Source organism: Gallinula chloropus, assembly GCF_964237585.1.
Source record: "Gallinula chloropus genome assembly, chromosome: 3".
In the NCBI taxonomy this organism is placed as follows: Eukaryota; Metazoa; Chordata; class Aves; order Gruiformes; family Rallidae; genus Gallinula; species Gallinula chloropus.
In genome coordinates, this window is record NC_140087.1 from 25185733 (window position 1) to 25206182 (window position 20450).

At 44.9% G+C, this 20450-nt stretch overlaps 1 protein-coding gene across 1 annotated transcript in view; it reads right to left on the reverse strand.

Moving 5' to 3' along the window:
* Positions 1-536: 536 nt before the first annotated feature.
* The window catches only part of NHSL1 (NHS like 1), a gene marked incomplete at both ends in the record, with an annotated part of 176687 nt that continues 156773 nt past the window's right edge, over positions 537-20450 (reverse strand). The window contains 4 exons of the mRNA XM_084262276.1: positions 537-1260; positions 4979-5108; positions 5646-9065; positions 18841-18972. Of these exons, the coding sequence (XP_084118402.1) occupies positions 537-1260; positions 4979-5108; positions 5646-9065; positions 18841-18972 (4406 nt within the window). The remainder of the gene's footprint in view (positions 1261-4978; positions 5109-5645; positions 9066-18840; positions 18973-20450) is intronic.

Consider the following 20450-nt stretch of genomic DNA (forward strand, 5'->3'; position numbering starts at 1 on the left):
CATCGAGCACCGGGGCATACCCCAGTGATAACCCCAGTGATAACCCCAGCACCAACCCTACCACTTTCTCATCACTGAATGCGCCTCATCCTGCCCCTCCCTCCCACGCTGCACCACTACAACGCTTTGGAAGCGAACGTCTGGCTTGTACCACAGGAGCCTTCCCATTCCTCTTTTTCAGGCTTATTCCTAAATTTTGCTTGCACAATTGCAGTCTCAAGAGAAAGAAAAACTTCACACCCCTACAGGCTTCTGAGAGAACTGTCCCCCTCCCACCCCCAGCCCCAGAGAAATCCTAAGGCTTTACACAAAAAATTCAACTGTGAACGTTCTTTAAGCCACAGACCATTCATTCAAAGCAAGTCCTCCCCACCCCAACCATGCAGAACTACTGTTGCTTTAGCATTTAGACACGCACATGCAGTTCATGGAATAAATGCTCAGCAAGGTAAACTTGTCCTGGTCTGGGCTTTCTTCTGGAATCTAGTCCTCTGTCATTTTCTAGACTAATATCCGACGCCTTTTGTCACTGCCTTTTAACTTTCTTCAACTGAAGGGCTCAGATACTTCCTTGAAGTACCTGCTTGAGTCATTAAGTCTAGATGGGTCGGATCCAAGGTCGTCTTGCAGCCTGCCTCCTCAGCATACGGAAAGTCATTCATGTCCATTTCATCACTGTTAAACACATCGAGCTGCCTCTCTTGCTGCTCTTCCAAAGTCCTTCGGACCCTGCCTTCCGACTGTTCCACCACTTCCCCATCCCCTTCGCTAATGACAGTCATGGGGCTGCTCTGGATGCGGTTGCGGACGTTGTACTTGCTGCTGGCAGCAGAGGGGGGCGTTCGTGACCGGCCATACCTAGTGCCAGCGAAGGACATGCTCCTTGGCATCAGGCCCTCACTCTTGGCCCACTCTTCCTGGGCCCGTTTGCTCTTGCTGGGTGAGCAGCTGGAAGGGCTGTCAGGAAGGTCAGGGGAGGCATCTGTCTTTGTCCGGTGGAACCGCGGGTCCGTGTTCTTCAACATCTCTGCCGCGGACATGCGGGAGCTGGTGTCACAGCGGCTGCCTTTCTTCAGCAGCAGGGCTTTGAAGTTGTCATTGCTGGTGCTGCTCTTGCGAACGCTCCTCTGAATTGATCCGGCTTGTTTGAGGGTAGTTAAGGTTGGGGAAGCACCAGTGGGAGTTACGGGGGGTGATGGAGAATGGTTACGGGTACGGTCGTCTTCGGAATCTTTACGGCCAAGGACTTTCCTTTTGGATCTGCGTGTGAAAGACAACAAAAAGAAGAGGACCAAACAAAAAAATGAGAATTTTTACCTCCCCTAATTACACTCGGCTTAGAGGGGTGACAACGAATAAAGCTAAAGCAGAGAGAGGGGGAGAATAAGGGAGAAGTAATCTAAATCTAAAGCATGAGTAAGAACACCACCAAAACTGGACAGGCATTAATGCAGGTACTGGAAGTATAAGCTAAGTTTATTGTTCTTTTTCTGCAAATCTGGAACAATGAAACTTCTAAAAGCGGCAATACTGATGTCCAAAACACTTTAGGGAATTTAGTGAAGCAGGTTTTCTGGAGTCAGCACTCAACTGCTAAGGTTAACGCATTAATGAAGATGATTAATCTCAATGCCATTTCTCTGTAGGCTTGAGGGCTCGATTAAAAATATGTCATGTAGAGTACTTTGGGTTTTTTGTTTCGTTTTACTATTTCACTTGATGCTCTCCAGGGACTCACAAGTGCAGTTTAGTGCACTTGCCTTCAGAAAGGGGTACTGCAATGCACTGCTGCTGAAGTTAAGGTGGAATAAAGGGAGTCCCATATGTAACCTCTCCGGATTGAATAAGTTTTTAAAATACTGCCCTCCCCAACCCAAACATGAAATGAACAGTGGAGATGGAGTTTTCCAGCCTCTGTGAAGGTACACAGACCGAATTCACAATTCTGTCGGGGCTCTGTCACCGCAACTCTTTGACCAAAGGGAGAGGTCGACTTCCTGACATGGAAGTTAGCTTCCCAAATGAAAGGGAGACGTGGTTTTTTAATTTAGATGTCAAGTGTGGGGATAACAAAACCAAAATTAAGAAACACTCACAGAACTGGGAATAAGTGGGAACTGGATTTCTATTCCCCATTTTCATATTATTATAAATCTTAAAGAAATAAACGTTTTACACGCCGGGTATCTGTAGTAAAGCCGTTTTGCTTCTTTGCAGGCTAAGCAAGAATTAATTCGAAAAGACTGTATAAAGGCTAATTTTACATACACTGTTTTGGCAAAAGTTTAAAACAAGTCAGTTGACTTGTTACAAATACAAGATTATCAGGCTGTAATTCCGTATTAGTTTTTGTCAAGCGCGTGTTCACTACAGATCGTTCCCCCTGTAAATCAGGTTTCTCCTTAACATGATCTTTAGCTCTACTTTCTTAAAGGCCTTGAGATTTTGCCAGGCAAGCTCAAATGTCTTTATGCATTGCAGCCCACTGATAATAAAAAACACTGTAAAAACAAAGCAGTAGGGCCCATCAGCTGAGTAGGTGGCAGCAAGAGACCTAGCCATAAACCCCACCAAGGCTGTGGAGCCATCCTGTCTCTCTTTAGTGGGGAAATTTCTGCATACATCAGGCATGATACTCCACACAGGCAGCTGTAACTGCTCTTACTTTCAGCTGCTGCTGCCTCCACCTGCCCCTCTGGATGAAGAACGTAACACCGATGTCCATTTAGCTTGAGGCTGAATGGACACAAGAAGATAGTGCAGGGATAAAATGATGACTGGTAGCAGCCGTCTTGGTTCTGGCCAGGCCAAAGTCAACTGGGGAAGTGATGTCAGGTGGTGTGGAAAACAGCCCAGGCTAACTCAGCTCACCTGTGATGACTGCTTGGGGAGACTGACTCTGGCCTGGCCAGAACCAGAACAGCAGCAAACGTAAGAAGCTTCTCTAGATTCCACTGTGCGTCAGCACCATAGGCTCCAAGTGAATTTGGCGCTCCAATGCTCAGCCAGTCTGCACGCAAACATGCATGTGCCATAGTTACAGGGAAAAAGATTTCCCTTTATTAGGGTTTTGGCTGCCTCTGGGTATCTTTAAACACTGCCAAAACCCACATGAAATTCCAAATAAACAGAAAGCAAAATTCAATTGCAAAGATCTGCAGGGAAAGACTTAGTTATCCTGGCTTGGAGTCATTCAGTAAGGCTGTGAATGCAGCGCAGAGCAGTCAGTTTGCCGTCAGCATCTAAATCTAACCAGCTTTCCTCAGCATGGACAAATTATGATGGAAACGTAAAAATTAAGAACCAAATTTGGTTTTGGTGGCTTTTCAGACAGAGGTAAGGTATACATTCAAACAAAACCGTGACTTAGGCTTAGATTGCTCTTCCTGCCCTTAATGCACATACCACCAAATTTCTTGTCTTACTCTACATTCAAGAGTGCCAATCACTGAAATAATACCTTTTAGAAATCGTGTGTGTGGGGGGGACAACAAATTTTTTAAATTCATTAACTACCAAGGAAGATAGTGGTTCGAGTCTAAAGCCAGCAAAAGCAAGGTCTTAAAAACAAATGTGTCAAGCAGTTTTAACTATGTCACATCCAGTTCCATTGTCCATTTCCCTATAAACTCACAAATTACATGTATGTGCATACACACAGAGATCCACTCTCTATCTGCATACATAATGGAGGGAGGCTACTGGCCAGAGTATTTCACTCTAAAACCAGATTTGCCGCAGTCCTAGTGAGCGCTGTGCAACGTGAATGCAACAGAGCATTTTTAGAAGAGCTCCTACAGGCTGAGACCGAAGGGGTAGCCGTGAGTTATAAAAAGTTGGTGTCATATGTATGGATTTTTTGTAACGTCTGAAACAGAATCATTTCAAAAATGAGAGAAAAAACCCAAATATGTATATTTTTAAAAAGGCATTTGCATCCCAAGAGCTACAGTCCCCAAACTCCCAGCCACGTCCTCACAGGCTTCCCTGTCCCGCAGCACTCCTGGTGCAGAACTCAGGCACATTGACAGAACACCTGGATAAACCTACACGGATGCTGCTGCCAAGGGCTTTCTGTGACGGGTTAAAAGAGAGATGAGATGGTCCCTCTCAATTTTGACACCAAAGGCAAAGCCACAGGATGGCACTACCGCTACATGGATTCTAGTCTAAAAGCAAGCTCGGTAGTTCAGAGAGTGGTAGTGGTCTTCTGTGTGTACTGTTTAAATGGTGCACACGCTTCATTTTTGAGCTTTTTTTTTTTTCCTGTCCTTTTTTTCTTTCTTCTTTGTCTTTTTTTGACAACCTAACGTGAACAGCACAACAAAATCTGTTTGCCTATTCCGGATGGTTTTGTTTTTCAGGGAAATGAATAATGTCATTAATAATAGAGCCAGTATTGCACATTTCATTCATGAACCGGTTTGACACAAAACACCCGACCTCAGGCTGGATTATGGCAAACTATAATCCAGCGTTTGCCATATGTTTTGCCATATGACTGACATGTTGTGTTACTTGCCAGTTTCAGCCACGCTTGCCATGAAGCATTAGCGTTGAGCCTCTGTCCCAAACTGCACCATATAAGCAGCGAAGAGAGTAAAAAGAGATGAAGAACGAGAATGAAAACAAAAAGATACACAGAGAAAGCAACAGTAGAGTTAATACGGCAGATTGAGAACAGTACAATAAATACTAGTCGTAACTTTTATTTTAAGGGGCAGGATATTTATAATCTACATGGATTTAATCTGGTAGTTTTTGGGTTTAGAACGGATTAAATATATTTGTAAAGCAATAAACACAAAGGTTTTTTCCTTATCTTTTTCATATATAGCCTTAGTAGGAAGTTGACAAACGTGTGCTTTCTGTTAAAACAATGACTGTTGTAACTGGGTGTTTCAGTAAAACAATGCTAAATTACTTTCTGGGAGAACCACTGGACCTGACAGCACGGGAAGGACGATCTCTGCAGTACCTGTGAATGGCTGCAAAAAGATCCTCTGTAGTCCTTGGTCTTGCTGGCGTTGCCACTCCGTCCGTCTCCTCCCCATAGCTACTGCTCGGCAGGAACGAACTGGTTGCTGTATCCGATTCAAACACGTCTGCTACGCAGAGAGAATGAACCAAACCATCAGTCCATTCTGTGAACCCAACGGGTACACCATCCTGAAACCAGCCCTCACTGTTCCTAAGGGAAAGCATCTGGGGGACTGTCATTACTGCGATTTGAGAACAACGCTTGCTTGGGGATCGGCAGCACACAGAACACCCGTGGTGCTGGCTCACACATGCCAGTGGGAGAACAGTGCTGAAAGAAAATTGGTCTGGTTTCCACTGAAATGCAAAAATCAAACCTGACAAGGCTAACCACGTTCTCGTGGCATGCCTCAGTCCTAGCACAGTTACATACAGCCCCGTTTTCCTCCCACGCCTGCAGTAATGAGAAGTCAGAAAGGAATTCCAGGAAATCTCATCAAGTATTAATCTGATCCCTGCAACTTTCTTTAGGCTGAACTAGTGCAGGAGGCTCTTTCTGCTGCAGCAGCCTACTGGACTGCTAGGATGGCTGCTCTCACTCCCCAGCTCCTTTACAATAGCTACTACTGCTGCATATGAAGAAGCATCAGAGAAAAGAGACTCACCACTTTCGTTCTCTTGAGATAGGTGCCCGTCAGCGTTACTCCCGCTTTCCTGGCTGCTGCCTGAACTGCCTCCTTCATCAAAGGCGGACTGCTCCTCCCGCCTGGGTTCTTCTTGAACTGGTGATGCAGCAGGCTGTACCACAAAGGCATTAGCTCCCACTGCCTCAGAGAAGGTGAATCCGGCAGCTCCTCCCTCAGGAACCAAGCTGCCAGAGTCCATCTCGCTCGAACTGAGTCCATCTGTAAGACAATTTCTCGCCTCCTCGCAGTGTGCAAGCACAGCGTCTCTCTGAGTTGGGCTTGATGTGCTTCTGACAGTATCGCTCACTTCAGCTATTTTCTCCACTGTGGGATCTAACTGTGGAGGTGGTACAACAAGGAACAGTTTGGGTTTCTTTGAAATAGGAGGTGGTTTCTTGCTTGGCAATACAACCTGTGCCTTGTCGGGAGATGCTGGTGATCCCTGAAGTGACATGCCAGAATGGAGGTCTTCACTCTGCACTGAAGACTCAGGTGTGTCTTCAGTAGTTGTCCCCAGTGAATCAGCTGCAAAAGATGCATTTACACCTACTGCACTTGCAGGCTTTTGCTCACTGTCAAGCGCAGGTACATTATCGGAGAGAATGAGAGGGGAACCCCGAGCCAGAGTCTGAACCGAGTTCTTAAACGAAGTGCCTTGAGTTTTCATCTCCTCTTCACCTAGGCTGTTACTGAGTCTTAGTGAGAGAGACGGCTTTAGGGAAGACTGTGGCGATGAATTTACAGTACCCTTTTCCTGAGAGGTGGTTTCAGAAGTAGATTCAGGTGACGGTTCACCTTCTGTCACTTTTTTCACAGACCTCAGCTGCACCATTTGCAAGGCTTTGGTAGTTACTAAGGGCATCACAGGTCTGGACGCATCTTGCTTGTTGAATGGCTGCTTCACAGGACTGTAGCAAGAATCCTCCTGGTTACATTTCTTCAAAGAATACTGTGGGTGTATTGTTGCACCTTTCATTAGTTTGGGATCAAGAGGTGGTGCTGGTGGAGGGACAGCTAAGGGTAAAGTGGGCGGAGGAGGAATAGGGGAAGAGAACGAAGTGATGGAGGCTTCTTGTGGAAACCATGGGACAGTCTGGGCAAAGGAAGAATTTACATCAGCTTCTGGTGGAGGAGGGGGGAATACGGGAGAGGCTGGCAGTGGTGACACATCCGTGCCTTCTGCTGGAGGAGGAGGAGGGGGAGGAGAAAGGTCGGGACAATGTGGAGATGGTGGAAGAGGTGGTGGTGGAGGAGGTGCACCAAAATCCAGAGGGGAGCTCAGGGTGGGGTCCAGTTTCTTCACACTCACACTGCCTTCAGTAGATGTATTTGAAGAAAGAGAAGTGGAGGATGAAGACATGGACACCGAAGACAGAAGAGAGGATTTCCTTTCAGGCACTTTAGGCTTCAGCTTGGATTTCCCATTTCCTGATGACGCAGACTTTAAAAAAACAGGCACTGGAGTAAGTGCAGTGGGTGTATTGGACTGGCTGGAGTACCCACTCGATGGCGATGTGACTCGGTGGGATTTCTCCGGAGAAGTGCTCTTTGGTTTGGCCAGCCCACTGGGCACTTGTGGCACAGAAGCCCTTGAGACGTCACTGAAGTGGCTGATGCTGTAATCACTGAGAGCAGATGACGTGCTGGTGGAATGGGTCACTGGGGATTTCACCTGGTCATCCGCCACTGCAGCATAGTCGCTGTAGTAACCCCACTGGTCAGCATACTCCGACTTGATGCTACTTGTTTCACTCTGAGAGGGAGTGACTGTGCAGATGGAGTACAGGTTTGGAGCTGTGGTGGACATCATGCTGCTGCTTGCACTGACTGAGCTTTGGCTGCGGGAACGCAACACCCAGGGATCCTCGTAATCACTGCAGGGGCTCTGGGAAGGGGAGCTGCCATTTTTGCACTTGAGATTCAACTGCAGAGAATGCTGGAGGGTGGCAATGAGGGTTTCATCAAGTACCTGTCCATTGGACTGAGTTTTTTTCTTGGGCACCCTTCTGAGTGAGTCTGTTCTGGATGGCGGCAAAGGCGGCTTCTTTGCCTTTTTCAGAGAGATGTTTCTTGTGAGGGATTTGTCACCTTGGCCTGTCTGGTCGTCCTGATGTTTCTTCTCCTTTCCTTCAAAGACGTTTACCACGCTGTCTCTAAGATTCCCAAAACCATTAGTACCACTGCCTGGCACGTCTGACTTCAGTCCGGAATCCATGTGCATAGAACCGTAATAACCATCATGGTCCACCGAATAGAGAGAAGTAGAATCGTCCCTGACTGAAGTCCTCTCCAGGCTGCTGCTGCTCTGGTTGCTACCAGGAGTGGCACAGCCCGGTGTGGTACAAGCCACCTTGCGCGAGGGGCTCTCACTGTTTTCTGTAGACTTGTACAGCCAATGCTCTGTGCTGCTGGCTGCTGCTTGTGCTCGCTCCCCCGAGTAGCTAGAGTCGCTCCGACCGTCGCTGTCCTGGGAAGGGTTTGGTAAAGCAAGATTGTTCCTACAGCTGTAGCTCACATTCTGGGACCCAGCCTCTGCGTTTCCAGCAGTGCTAAGAGAGACAGCAGAGTCACCCAGAGAAAGCATCATGGCAGTATTAGATGGGATGGTATCTGAAGTCTGCGAGTGACGTGTGGAGCTGCTCTCGCTCCAGTTCCCACTTGATGAATGGTGATCTTCTTTCCCACTTACTGCACCGCTGGCAACAGGATCGTCTCTCGGCTTTGGGTAGGCAGCGGAGCTGGTAATTTTGCTCTCCAATGACCCAACACTCTGAGCGGTGTGAATAACGATAACTTCTGAGGAGGATGACAGCGTTGCATTGGGTATGATGCTTGTTGAGTAGGTGGCATGAGGAGAGACCACACACGCCGGGCTCGCGGACTTTTCGCTATCATAGTTTCTCACCTCTTGAGACCTTGGCCTCGACAGGGTCCCTGTCATGGGATTACTCCTCAGATGCACAACGTTATCACCCACTTCCATTTTACTCATCTGGTGGGGTAAAGTGCCAGCGATGTCTTCTGTCTGCCTAGAGATGCTCTGTGTCTGCTCCAGGGACTGCAGAGACACTCTCGCACCAGCCCGAGGCAAGCTGTGAAAACCCATGTCGCTGTTTTGGCGAGAAGCAAATATAACTGCAGCAGAATCACTCATCACTGACATGTTTCCAGATGAGCTGGAGAACTGAGACATCTGGGCTGCGATGCCTTGTCCCTTCTGCGCTCGTATTCTTCTCATCGAAGGGGGCACAACTTTAACTTCCTCCGTCTGGCAGCTGGTGTCCTTGGTTTCAGAGCGCTGCATGGCAGAGCGATAGCTGTCTAGTCTCCCTAGCGTGGAGCAGTGATCTGGGACATACATCGAATGCCCTCTGAAATCGCTTTGGCCAGTGCCAACTGCTGGAGTCAAAATAAAATCATTATTCCTTGAAGCACAAATACACATTTATCTTCTTACTCATTTAAAACCAAAACCAAACGAACAAAAAAAAAAGCAACCCAGCAACCTGCCTGGTCCCCATGCTCTTGAAGGTTATGCCTTCTGAAAAAGAACCTGCAACAATGGGTTTCGCACAGGCATCTCGCGCCTTCTGCGTTTCTCTTCCCTTTTTCCTTATTACCGGGAACCTTCTGCTCACAGAATCGTCTGCGTTCCTGCCGCACATTCGACACGTGAAATCCTGTTTATGACATGGTAATAATTTCCATAGTAATCAGTTATGTCAGAAACCAAGTAGCACTGTTTGACTTCCAGTAGGCAAAGCAGCAGGAACAGACAAAAGCCTGAGAAACGTGAAGTGTGTTTCCATGCTAATGCCTCATGCAATAAAGAAAAGGGGAAGGAAATGCGGAGACTAATGCGAATAATCAGATGTGCTTCTTAAAAGCATCTCACCTCAGAAAAGAAAATTCAGGAGACACAGATAGCTCTCCGAGTCCTGCAGTTCATCTGAAAGGAGGCTAACATACCGAAACACTCATTGTTTCACCACAAATACTACACACGACCTAACAGCATTTATAAAAAGGCATTATCCAGCACTGCAGAGAAAACGATTAAATAACATTTCTCCATACAACTACGTTCCATTTATCATAAAGACTCACAAGAAGTGGGGAAAAGAAACAGCTAGTACTGACGGTTGTCTCATCCTCAGCACCATCAGGAAATAAAAAATAACTGTGCTTTGTTAAAAAAAATTGAAGTAACAACCATATATTTGCATTTTAAAAACCAACAACTTTGAGGACAATGGGAAAAGAGTTTTAGTTCAACATACAGTTATTACTGGGTCAGTAGAAAGGACTCCAGGGTTCTTTTAAATTTACATTTTTATTGGTAGCTGCCTTCTAAAATCACAAACCAGAGCACTGCTTTAAAATTAGTCTGTATAAGGCTGTTGCTCTTCAGTTCAGTTGCAGTACAATATAAATAGCAGACACGAGAGGCAGGCGTGCTGCTGGAGATGCCTGTAAAGATGCTGCATATGTCACCGCGGGGGAAAATTGGTTATTTCCAATCTCCGCCTTAAAACCAGTCTGAGAAGCGATGAAGTAGCACGCCTGAAATGCCTGCTCTCCTTTCATTTTTACTACACAGAACTGGATCAGGAGGATAGGTATTTTTATCACGCAGCATTAAACACCACTTTAAGGACATCTAATTATCCTTATCCTTGGCAGGCAAAAGAGGCATTTAGGATAAGGAAAAGAGGGCTCTGAAAAGGCTACAGTGAAAGCAGCACACACAAAAAGATTGTTTACTTCTTTTCCCCAGCCACATAAGTAGCCTTTCAGCAGCTTGAAGCCTGTTTAGTTTGCTTTGTGTAGATTCTCTTGCTCTGAAGAAAACGTAGCCTCTTTCTGCTTCTGGTAGAGGTTTGCAGCAAAGCTAGATACTCGGGTGCTGGCAAACATCTTGGATAATCTAATATGAGATACTGTCAGAACAGATGGACTACTGCAGCCAACCCAGAGAGGCATTTGCATATTCTGTATACAGTTATTAAGAACTGTACAGTAAGAAAAACAATTTCACTTTGTTTTCCATGGGTATTTTTTTCTATAGAATCAGTGTCCCCCTTTGGTTAAGAGAGAAGAACACTGAAGGAAACATTAGGAATGTTTCTGGAACTGTGACAACACTGATGACAACCATTAGCAAATTAAAAACAGCCAGTACTGCCTACTAAATTACAGAAATAACCAAAGAGAGGGAGTATTTTTCTTCTTTCTACCACTGTGAAGCGTACACACACACACACTCAAGACTGAGGATGGGGCTCAAAGAACGAAGCTGTCAGCACTACAGCAAGTACCTACTGCAGTCACATACTGACCTGTGGCTGAGCACACCTCATTTCAGTATGCATTGTGTTTACAGTCAAAAAGGGAGCTAAATGCACTCCACTTCACAAGCAGCATGAAGCACACAGACAGTTTAGGCTTGTTTTAAAAGGTTACTGCTAGGGAAGGTAAGACAACAAAGCGGGACGATGCTGGACTTCATCACCTCCCCTTTCCTCCTTCCAAACCCAGGAAGGTTAGAACATGTCACAGAATTCAATCTCAATGCTAGACTATGCTACTAAGTAAAAAGGCCAAGGGTGTCTGTACCAGAATGACTGGGGGAGCAGCTCCTGCCTCATTAATGCCCTGGCACCTATGCACAGAGCTAGCCTAGAAGACTGCTGGCTGGGCCAGCAGAGCAGTGCTGGAGGAGCATGCTAACAAGAGGGCAGCACCAACAACCACAAGATGCTGCAGAGCATCAGTGCTAACCCTGTTTGCCACTAGAATAGATGTAACTTTGGGTCCAGCCTAACGTGCTCGTGGAAACTGCATAAACTGACTCAACAGCAGTAAACCTTTACAGCCTCAGTGCTACAAGGAAGCCCATCAGGACATGCCTTTGCACCAGTGTGAGGGCTCTTGTAGTTAATGTGGTTCACAGCCCAAATAAATACAGGGTTCAGAGGGGGTGAGGCATCTTGGTCTCAGAACAGGGCCGTAACAGGGCTACATCCTTCAATCACTATATGGGATATAGTCAGGGAAGGGTCTTTTCATGTCTATTGCTGTTACAAGAACACAACTTTGAGGTTTTAAATATTTTTTGGTATAACTGTAGCGTATTCTGTAGCTACTTCAGCTTTGGTTTTGGCTTTACATGTATGCACAAGCCCATGCAATGCTGTGAGGTTTTACTTGACCTTTACAATACAGCAACTGCTCTTTTCACGGTTCCATCTCCTGACGAGGGACAACAGAAATCTGAAGGGGAAATGGCTCCAAAGAGCAACCAAAGGAACATTTAAGACTCAGGCATTCTCTTAAAATGTTGAGGGTATCAAGATTTTGGTGGAATTCAGAGGAGGGCAGCGAGGAGCACTTTGTTTGCAATTTACAGATGTGCTGTAATTCACTCGTTTCCAGAGTAACACCGAAAAGCAAAGGGCATTCAAAAATCCCTAAAGTCAAACTGCCTTTGTCGGTACTGCAGCTACAAGACAAACAATCCAATGCCAAGAGACAGCTCAGCCCCTTAAATGACTATTAACACTGAACATGCTATGACTCTTAGAAAAGCTCTACTTGAGCAAGCAGCAGGCAGAAGCTGCAAGATTTCTGCAACACCAAAATCCTGGAACTGAATCTGGGCTTTTAAAGAATGCTGCCCACAAGTCCATCGAGTTGCAGGGACGATAGCTGAGCAGGCAGCAGGAAAAAAACCCTCACAGAACTGAAAATCAGGTTACATTATGAAGTCAGAAGTGGCTGTAATTTGGTCGTATGATAATAATGTAATAAACATCTTGTCTGCGCTTTATACTATCCTGTGTCCAGCAGCCCTGCAGCCAGTGCTATGTCCACCACAGGAGACCTGTATCTCCACCCCTTTCTTCTTTATTACTACTTCTTGCTATGCTGGAAAAATCTCTTGGGGCAAATGCTCTTCCCTAACGCACAGGGTTTAGTGTAGACTCCAGCAGCAAGTCAAGAACACCCACTAATCTGGACCATATTTAAAAACTCTTGCATGGAAGCACAGAGAAGAGGTTCAAAGTGCTCCATCCAAGATAGGCATATACAGGTCACACCAGTTTTCCCTGGCTCTGGCTGTTACTGGTGTTGCTCGTTAGAGATGACAGAGACCAACTGCAAATTTGATGGAAAAAGAGGAAGTGCCTCCATGTAATCCCTAGGGCCAGCTACTAGAAGACTCGCTGTCTCCCTGTGACTCCAGCCTATCTGGTGGCACCAGGGGCTTGTTGCAGAGAATCAGCAGACAGGGCATTGAGGTGAGCATAGAAAACTGAGGATTTGAGAGGATAAAAAGAACATGCTTTTTTCAACTAGTATATAGAAGTAATCTCTCCTCCCAAACTACTTCTGACTAATCATGTCTACTGTAGGAGGAGGTTCTTTGCTGAGAGGGTGGTTGGGCACTGAAACAGGCTCCCCGGGGAAGTGGCTACAGCACCAAGCTTGACTGAGTTCAAGAAGCATCTGGATGATGCACAGTCCCACGCTCTGACTTGGCTGGCCCTGTGTGGAGCCAGGAGTGGGACTCGATGATCCTTACGGGTCCCTTCCAACTCCGGAGATCCTATGATTCTATATCCACTCATCTCTTGTCCCACAGGGATATTCCTGAAATATACTCTTTCCTACGTTCCTCATGCCCCACCTAAGCAGTCCTCCTCCAAACCTGGTGAGCTGGCCAAGTCACTGTATAGGTATTACAACCTCCACTGTTACAAAAAGATCCTTCACCTGTGTCACCCTAGTACTTGCATACCAAACGTTTTTCAATAGATGCTCAACAAGAAACAGACAAGTACGCTGGGCTTATGGCAATTTTACGGAATTGTCACTGTGCTCCATGAAGCATCTGTAATCTCTGAGGGGAGAAAAATATTGTACAGAATCTTGCAATACTTTTCAGTACTACCAGCTAAAAAAATACCCTAAATCTTTGCATGGCTTACTGCCAACATGAAAGGGAGAATTCTGATGCAAACAGAGGGCATTTGAGTTTTCTTGGTTCTGTTCATTTCACTAACCAAACATCCAGCCTCTGGTGAAGATTATATTCCTGGTATTGCTGTCTTTTATCCCTTATTATCAAAACGTAGGTGATACATACTTTGTTATGTCCTGATCTCCAGAGGAATAGTGCTGAAGACAGGCAATGCCAAGAAAACACAGCTCAAGAACCAGCATTAGCTCAAAGGCACAATAACAAAAAAGAAGGCTCAAGTTGCAACCTGAAGCAGGACACGGAATTACTCGGCTTGAACAGCTGGGTGTGGTATTTCTGTATGACTACAGGCTATCTGTGACTCTTCTTACCTCTGGGACCTGTAACTTGAATGACTGCTAGTGCTGAAGGGACTAATTGGAAAAGAGGAGTATCAATCAAGAGGAGTCTTCAACAGAACAGCTGAGTTCAACGCTGTTCCCTCTTATGAGGGCAGGACCATCCCGGTGTCAGTCATATCTGTCCTGATGACTGACAAGAGGTGCTATAACTGAACACCCATTGTGAGCTACTGAACATGAGAGGCAGGGACTGGAGGAAGGGACGAAGATGAAGAAAAGTGTCTAAGATGATTTTGATCCTCTCGATCCTTTTGTTAAGGGAGAAAAAAAAAAGAGGGGGGATAAAAAAAGCACAGAGTGAGAAAGAACCTTGAATATCACCTGAAGGTGAAAGAAAAGCGATTAAATAATTCGAGGGAAGTACATGCAAAGCATAAAATTGTAAGATGTTTTTTAAAACTGAAAGAGGACAGAGACTTTCTATTAAAGTAAAATGCCTGGCAGAAGAAATCAAAAGGTGGAAAAATTTAAGATAGTTTCCACTCCCCTGTTTGGCAAGGCATGTTTACTCTGAAGATGAACTGCACCTGCCTGTGTTGGAACCTATGTCTAAGTCTGGGAACCGCTCCCCCTGCACGACTGGGAGCTCTGGACACCAGAAGCCATCCTGTCAGTGCCTGGGAGCGCACCGGGCGAGAGCTCTGGAGTAGCACTCACAACCAGGTAACTTGGCAACATCAGAAAAATAAAATTATTCTGAGCCAAACCCTAAAGCACTGACACAGAGAAGGGACCACGTAAAAGCAGTGGCATTTCTCTGTCTTTATTTCATCCTGGAGAATTGGAATGTGCAAAGGAGGCTGACAACAACCAACAGCCGAGAAACAAGCAAGGCCTGTGACAAGTTCTCCCTGAGAGCTGCTCATCTCTAACAAACTTCTGTTTGGGAATCATCTTCTTGCCTGAGGGGACAATACCAGTTTGCATGTAAGGTACCATCTGAAGAAGAGAGCTAAAGCAGAGCAGAGAAACTGAGACAACACAGAAACTTGAAGTAAAACACCACTGGAAAGTTTCCGGCAGTTTCAATCCAATGCTAAGTCCACTAAATATGTAAAATATTTATGTTTTTTAAGACAATGAAGTAATTCAGAGGGTATAACAAAAGTAATTTTTTGATTCCCATGCTTGGCAGAGAGAGGAATGCTTCGCCTTCTCTTTTTTTTGGTGTGTCTCTGCTAAATAGTACTGAGAGGAACCTGCTGTGACAAAATAACTGTTCCAGAAATAGCTGGCATCTCTAACATGGTAGGCATCTCACACTCTTAATCTGCCTCAGAACCCCATCTATCACATTGCATTTTATTTACGTGGCATTTTTTCAATGCAGAAGTTTCTGGGCGGTGCAGAGAGACTGGTTCATCCCTGGAACACACCTGCAAAAACACGGCAGCCTTACAGCGCTCATGAGCAGGAATGTTTGAAGATACTTTCACAGCACACGCCTCGTGGGTGCAGTTAGTGACTCCTGTTAGTATGTTTGGCCCAGTTCTGTGAGCACCACAGCCGCTCGCTGAGCTCTGGACAGCAATCAGTTCAGGCTCTCTCTTCTGTTTCATCTCCTTTTTTGTTCCAAAGGAGCCAGAGCAGCCAGGGGAGAACCCCAGCAGCTCAGCCTGGCAGAAGGAAGCTCCTTCCAGGCTCTCTCACAAGAAATGAAAATAGTTCAAGCTTGGTTGAAGCTTTGAGGGTCTCTCAAGTTTCTGCTTCCTTCTGAAGGATAAACAAGAGGTAACAAGAATCTGCTGTACGTGTTGGTTATTTAGCCTGTGCACAGCAACTCTGGTGTACCAAGGGATTTTAATCTTTGTGTAAATATTATAGCCATTCACAGCAATGCTTTAGGGGAGAAGCAAAGAGATTTATTCAGCTGAAACCACAGGGAGAATATCAGTAAGAACAATGCAATTGCTTGATTTGGAGTTTAGTCCGGATCCTTGATCCGATCAAATGAACTGTGGAATGTTTTAAAACAACTCATTGTTTGTTTTGGGACAGCGCAAGAGAAATAGGGAAGGGATGGCTACAGAAATATTTGGGGAGTGACAGGGGAGAAAAGGCAGAAACAGCACTGAACAAGGATGGGGGAGATTTAATTTAGTCCCAGCCTTGCCAGCGGCCTGGTGAGTGACTCCAGCAGAGTCACTTCACCGCAGCATGCCTGGTCTCCCCATCTGTAAGATGAAGACACTGATAACTGCTCTCTTTTCAAGAACATTCTGTTTCCAGTGAAGGAAAGCAATACGCTAACAGGATGGACACTGCTATCAGAGAGTTTTTCTGGCATACGTTTTGCCATCTGGATGACATACAACCATCACAGAAGCAACATGAAGCTCCTCAAGACAACTTCCACCATGGGGCAGATGGCTAAAGCCCTACGTGCCTGCTGGTTGTGGGCCAGGCAACCGTCCAGAGAGAGCTTCAATGGCAAGACATTGCCAGCCCTGAAATTTCTGCAACTTAAAATAGCAGCCAAGGAAAACCATCAAGCAGTGCAACATGAAATGTGCTCAGCACAGAGTTCAAAGTCCAAAATCAAGAACACAACGTCTGTCACTCATAGCATAGTCATAGACTTCTTTGAAGATACTCACTTAAAATTTCAAGATAGATACCAACTTCATCAGCAGGTTATTCTGTCAGGTAAACTACAGGTAATATTTTCAAGCATTAAACAGCACCTCTCTGAAGTGATCACAAATGTGATCCAAAGTTTTGGACCCCCTGCCAGCACGAAGCATTCTCCACACGTGCACCCAAGTACTGCTGTCACCCATTCAAAATCCACATGCCTGAATGAGCATTGGGAACCCCAACAAGCGACAAAGAGGAGTTTGGAACAAGTGTTTTGCTTCACTCTGCTTTTCTCTGCTATCTGCCCTCAAGGTGGGTCCTACATGTGTCAAAAAAAGACCTCTGTTGAAAACCAGGATGTTTGGCATGCATGTAATTTTCAGTCACTGGACTCAAGACCACCGTAAGAGCCCTGGAAATTAAGTTGACGTGATGTCCTGTCTCAAGTTTTGCATTTAAGTGGCACGCGCATTTTTAAGGAGCACGAGTCATTTCATCTCAGCTCTAGGCAAAGAGCAAATGGAAGAAGGAAATGTAAAAAGTATCCACTTTGACAACACCAGAGAGGACAAGGGATGTCTCTGTTACTGCTCAAGCCAGCTGTAAACATGGTATCTGCGGGATTACCCTCAGATCTCACACAGGAGAAGGGAATCTTTTATTAAGAATAATTAAATACTATGTTTTATATAGCTTTATTTCCAGATTTGATCTTGGTTTGGTTAGAACAAATCTGTGTTATTTAACTTTCAATCTTGCTTATAGATAACTGTGAGGCCGATTTGTCATTCTCTCTCAGGAAAGAACAAACTCAAATCTTGACCGTGAGGAGGACTCCAGGACTGGAAAGTGTCTCCTGCCAGGGGGAGAGGCCCACTGTGGACAGTAAACAGGGAGGAAAGGAACCCACACTATGAGGAGGAGCTCCCTACAGCATGCACAACACAGCATCCATCCTACAAGAAAAGATGGACAAAGACACCTGCAGTTGGAAATAAAATCATTAGGTTTGAGATCCAAAGCTAACGAAATTTAAAGCTGCCTAACTTTAGCTGTCCTAACAGGGTTAGCGCATTGGACTTTTCTTTCCTGATGCAGATGATTCCCATGGCAGGACAGCATTTCATTACAGATGCTGAAGGAGCACAGTTCCACTCACAAACTGCTCTTCACGTACTTGTTTGCTTCTTGGCTTTCTCTATACCAGGCCCTTTAGCCCACTTCAAACCCACCCAGACAGGTTACATTCTTTTGCCTCTGAAAAATCCAGGCAAAGAACCAAGAACTGAAAACATAATTAAAAGAGAGATGCAAAATTCAAGGCAGCAGAACTTACTGAATATATGTCTCAATGTATGAGATGTAAAGTACCTAAAATTGTGTTCTGCCAGACTATTTTGAAGAACATTCTCTCTTTACTGCAAAAAAAGAAAGGGGAGTGGGGGTGAGAGGGAGGAGGGCATAATTTTATCTGTGAAGTTATCACTTGGGAAAAACAAACCCATCTTTTTTTAAAGATTATTAAGAATGGCCAGATATAAATTGGAGAGTTCTGCAAAAATGTGTCTGAAAGATCTGCCAAAATTCAGACTGCTTCATCAGCTTTGAGTATCATGCACGATACAAACTGTGATACGAGGGCAGCCTGAGGTAGTGTAAATGTGACCAAGTAGGCATTTTTCCTTTGTAATACATGCAGTAGCTAATGAGCCCATGTAAATTACTTGCAATCAAACAACATTGATACTTAAGGGGCTGCCAATTAGATCCTAACCGAACTGGAAAATATACAGGTTTTTCACTGCTGATGCAACTCTGCAGATGCAGGAAGGAGTTGTTTTAATCCACCAAGTAATTATCTGCAAGCCAAAATGCCTGCTCACTTCAGTTTTGCTTCAGTGAACATGCTGGGGAAGTGGGCCAAATCTGCAGGAAAGCATTAGAGAGCAGAGAAACCTTACATCCCCGCAGATATCCCTTGTACCAGTACAACATTTTCAAAATACACCGTTTCCCTTCAAGAGATGGAAGTCAATGGGGAAAAAGCCCTAATTTCCAGATGCACAAGGTGGCAAGGAGGCACACACGTGTTTGGAACTGTAACCGGCTATCAGACTGTATTGGTTTCATGAGCACTGGTAATGTTATTAGTCAAGTAATGATAAGCAGTGACAATGAACAGTGGATGGAATACAGTTCTGATGAGCCATACCTAGCTCCTTTTGTATGTTGTCAGGGATTCCTGTAATAGTCTTTCTCCTTTTGACTTTCTTCGGCCGTCTTACCACCGTGTCTGTGTAAATTAGAGACCGCCGAATGCTGGCTTGGCGGTCGAAATTCTCCCCTAATACATGGTAGAACAAGCAAAGCAACATTACTTCCAAGCACGCTGACATCATGCGCTTTCTTCCACTAGTTTTGTAGGAATGGAAAAAAAGGCATTAATAAATGATGTTAGCTTGGTCCTACAATGAAGGTTTACACTGAAGGAAGATACAGCACAGTGTCACAGTAAGGCTTTAAACACACAGATCTGCAGAACTGCAGGTTTTACAAGGAATTTTGGCTTCCTCAGCCCAGCTCAGATTTGGTGAGAGCAGCTCTAATTCCACAAGTGAAGCCTTGCTTTAATTTGGCCCTTTGTGGGTTTTTGTGTGGTTATGTTGGTTTATTTTAAACTAATGAGCTGGAGAAAAAGCAAATCTGCTCATGAAAACGAAAGATCACAGTGGTTTATGCAGGAACAGACATTGCTATTGGCAACAGCTATTACGACGTCTTTGCACAGCTCCATCATTAAATCACACACGAGATGCTGCTTTTTCATTCCGAGTTGCTCTGAACCTGTCAAGTGTACCACATTTTCTGGGGGTGATCTTTTAATATGAATACAAATAAGTATTATGGAGCATGCAGAGATCAAACTGCTCGTGCGGTCTCATAAATATTTCAGTCAGATTGGAAGCTGCTTAAAAGCAAAACTTTATAAATCATTATAAAAATATACAATGGCAAGAGCTGAAAAAAATGTGAGTGTAAGTGCAGATTACCAGACGAAGCCTTATGATGACCATGTGCTGTATCTTAATGGGACCCAGAAGCACCACTATCAATCATTAAGCAGCTTTTCTTTAGGAATTCACTTTTGTTTAGAGGTTTATAATTTGGCCATTTTACAAGTAGCGAGGTAAGACTTGCCCTAGAGATCGTGAGCCAAGTTAATTCTCTATCACTTCTACAAATCTAATGACTACCTTCCATATCTACACATAAGTTCCCTTTTTAGAAGTTAAACCAGTTTAAAGTGCTGCTAAATGACCTTCACATGACCCATTTAAAACTTCAATGCAGAAAACACTTGATATATATGTGTAGAAGTGGGTTTTTTTTCTTTTTTTTCTAAATTGATGACCAAATTATTTACCTCTAAAAAGTGATTAATGCACAGTAACTAACAGGTCATAAATATTACCCCGGCTGACTGCACATCAGTAGGATGTGTGTCGTGCAAATAGCATAGAAAACCTCATTACCTCTATAACAGTTAAAGATATAGTCATATATTAAAAGTATAGCATGTGGACTTGTGAAAATGCAAGGAAAAAACACAGCAGTTTTATTCACCATATTATAAATATAAAGACTCTGACTCTGTTTGACCGGAACCTTGTGCTCCCATGAGCTGCACTTGTGCTAAGCAGAATCCTTGCAGCAACATGAAGTGCCAGTTTCATCCAAGTTTTGGATTGATTGAAGTCAGGGCAGATATTAAGGGATGAGGAAGCCCACGGGATCCATACATTTTACAGCTATGGGGCCCAC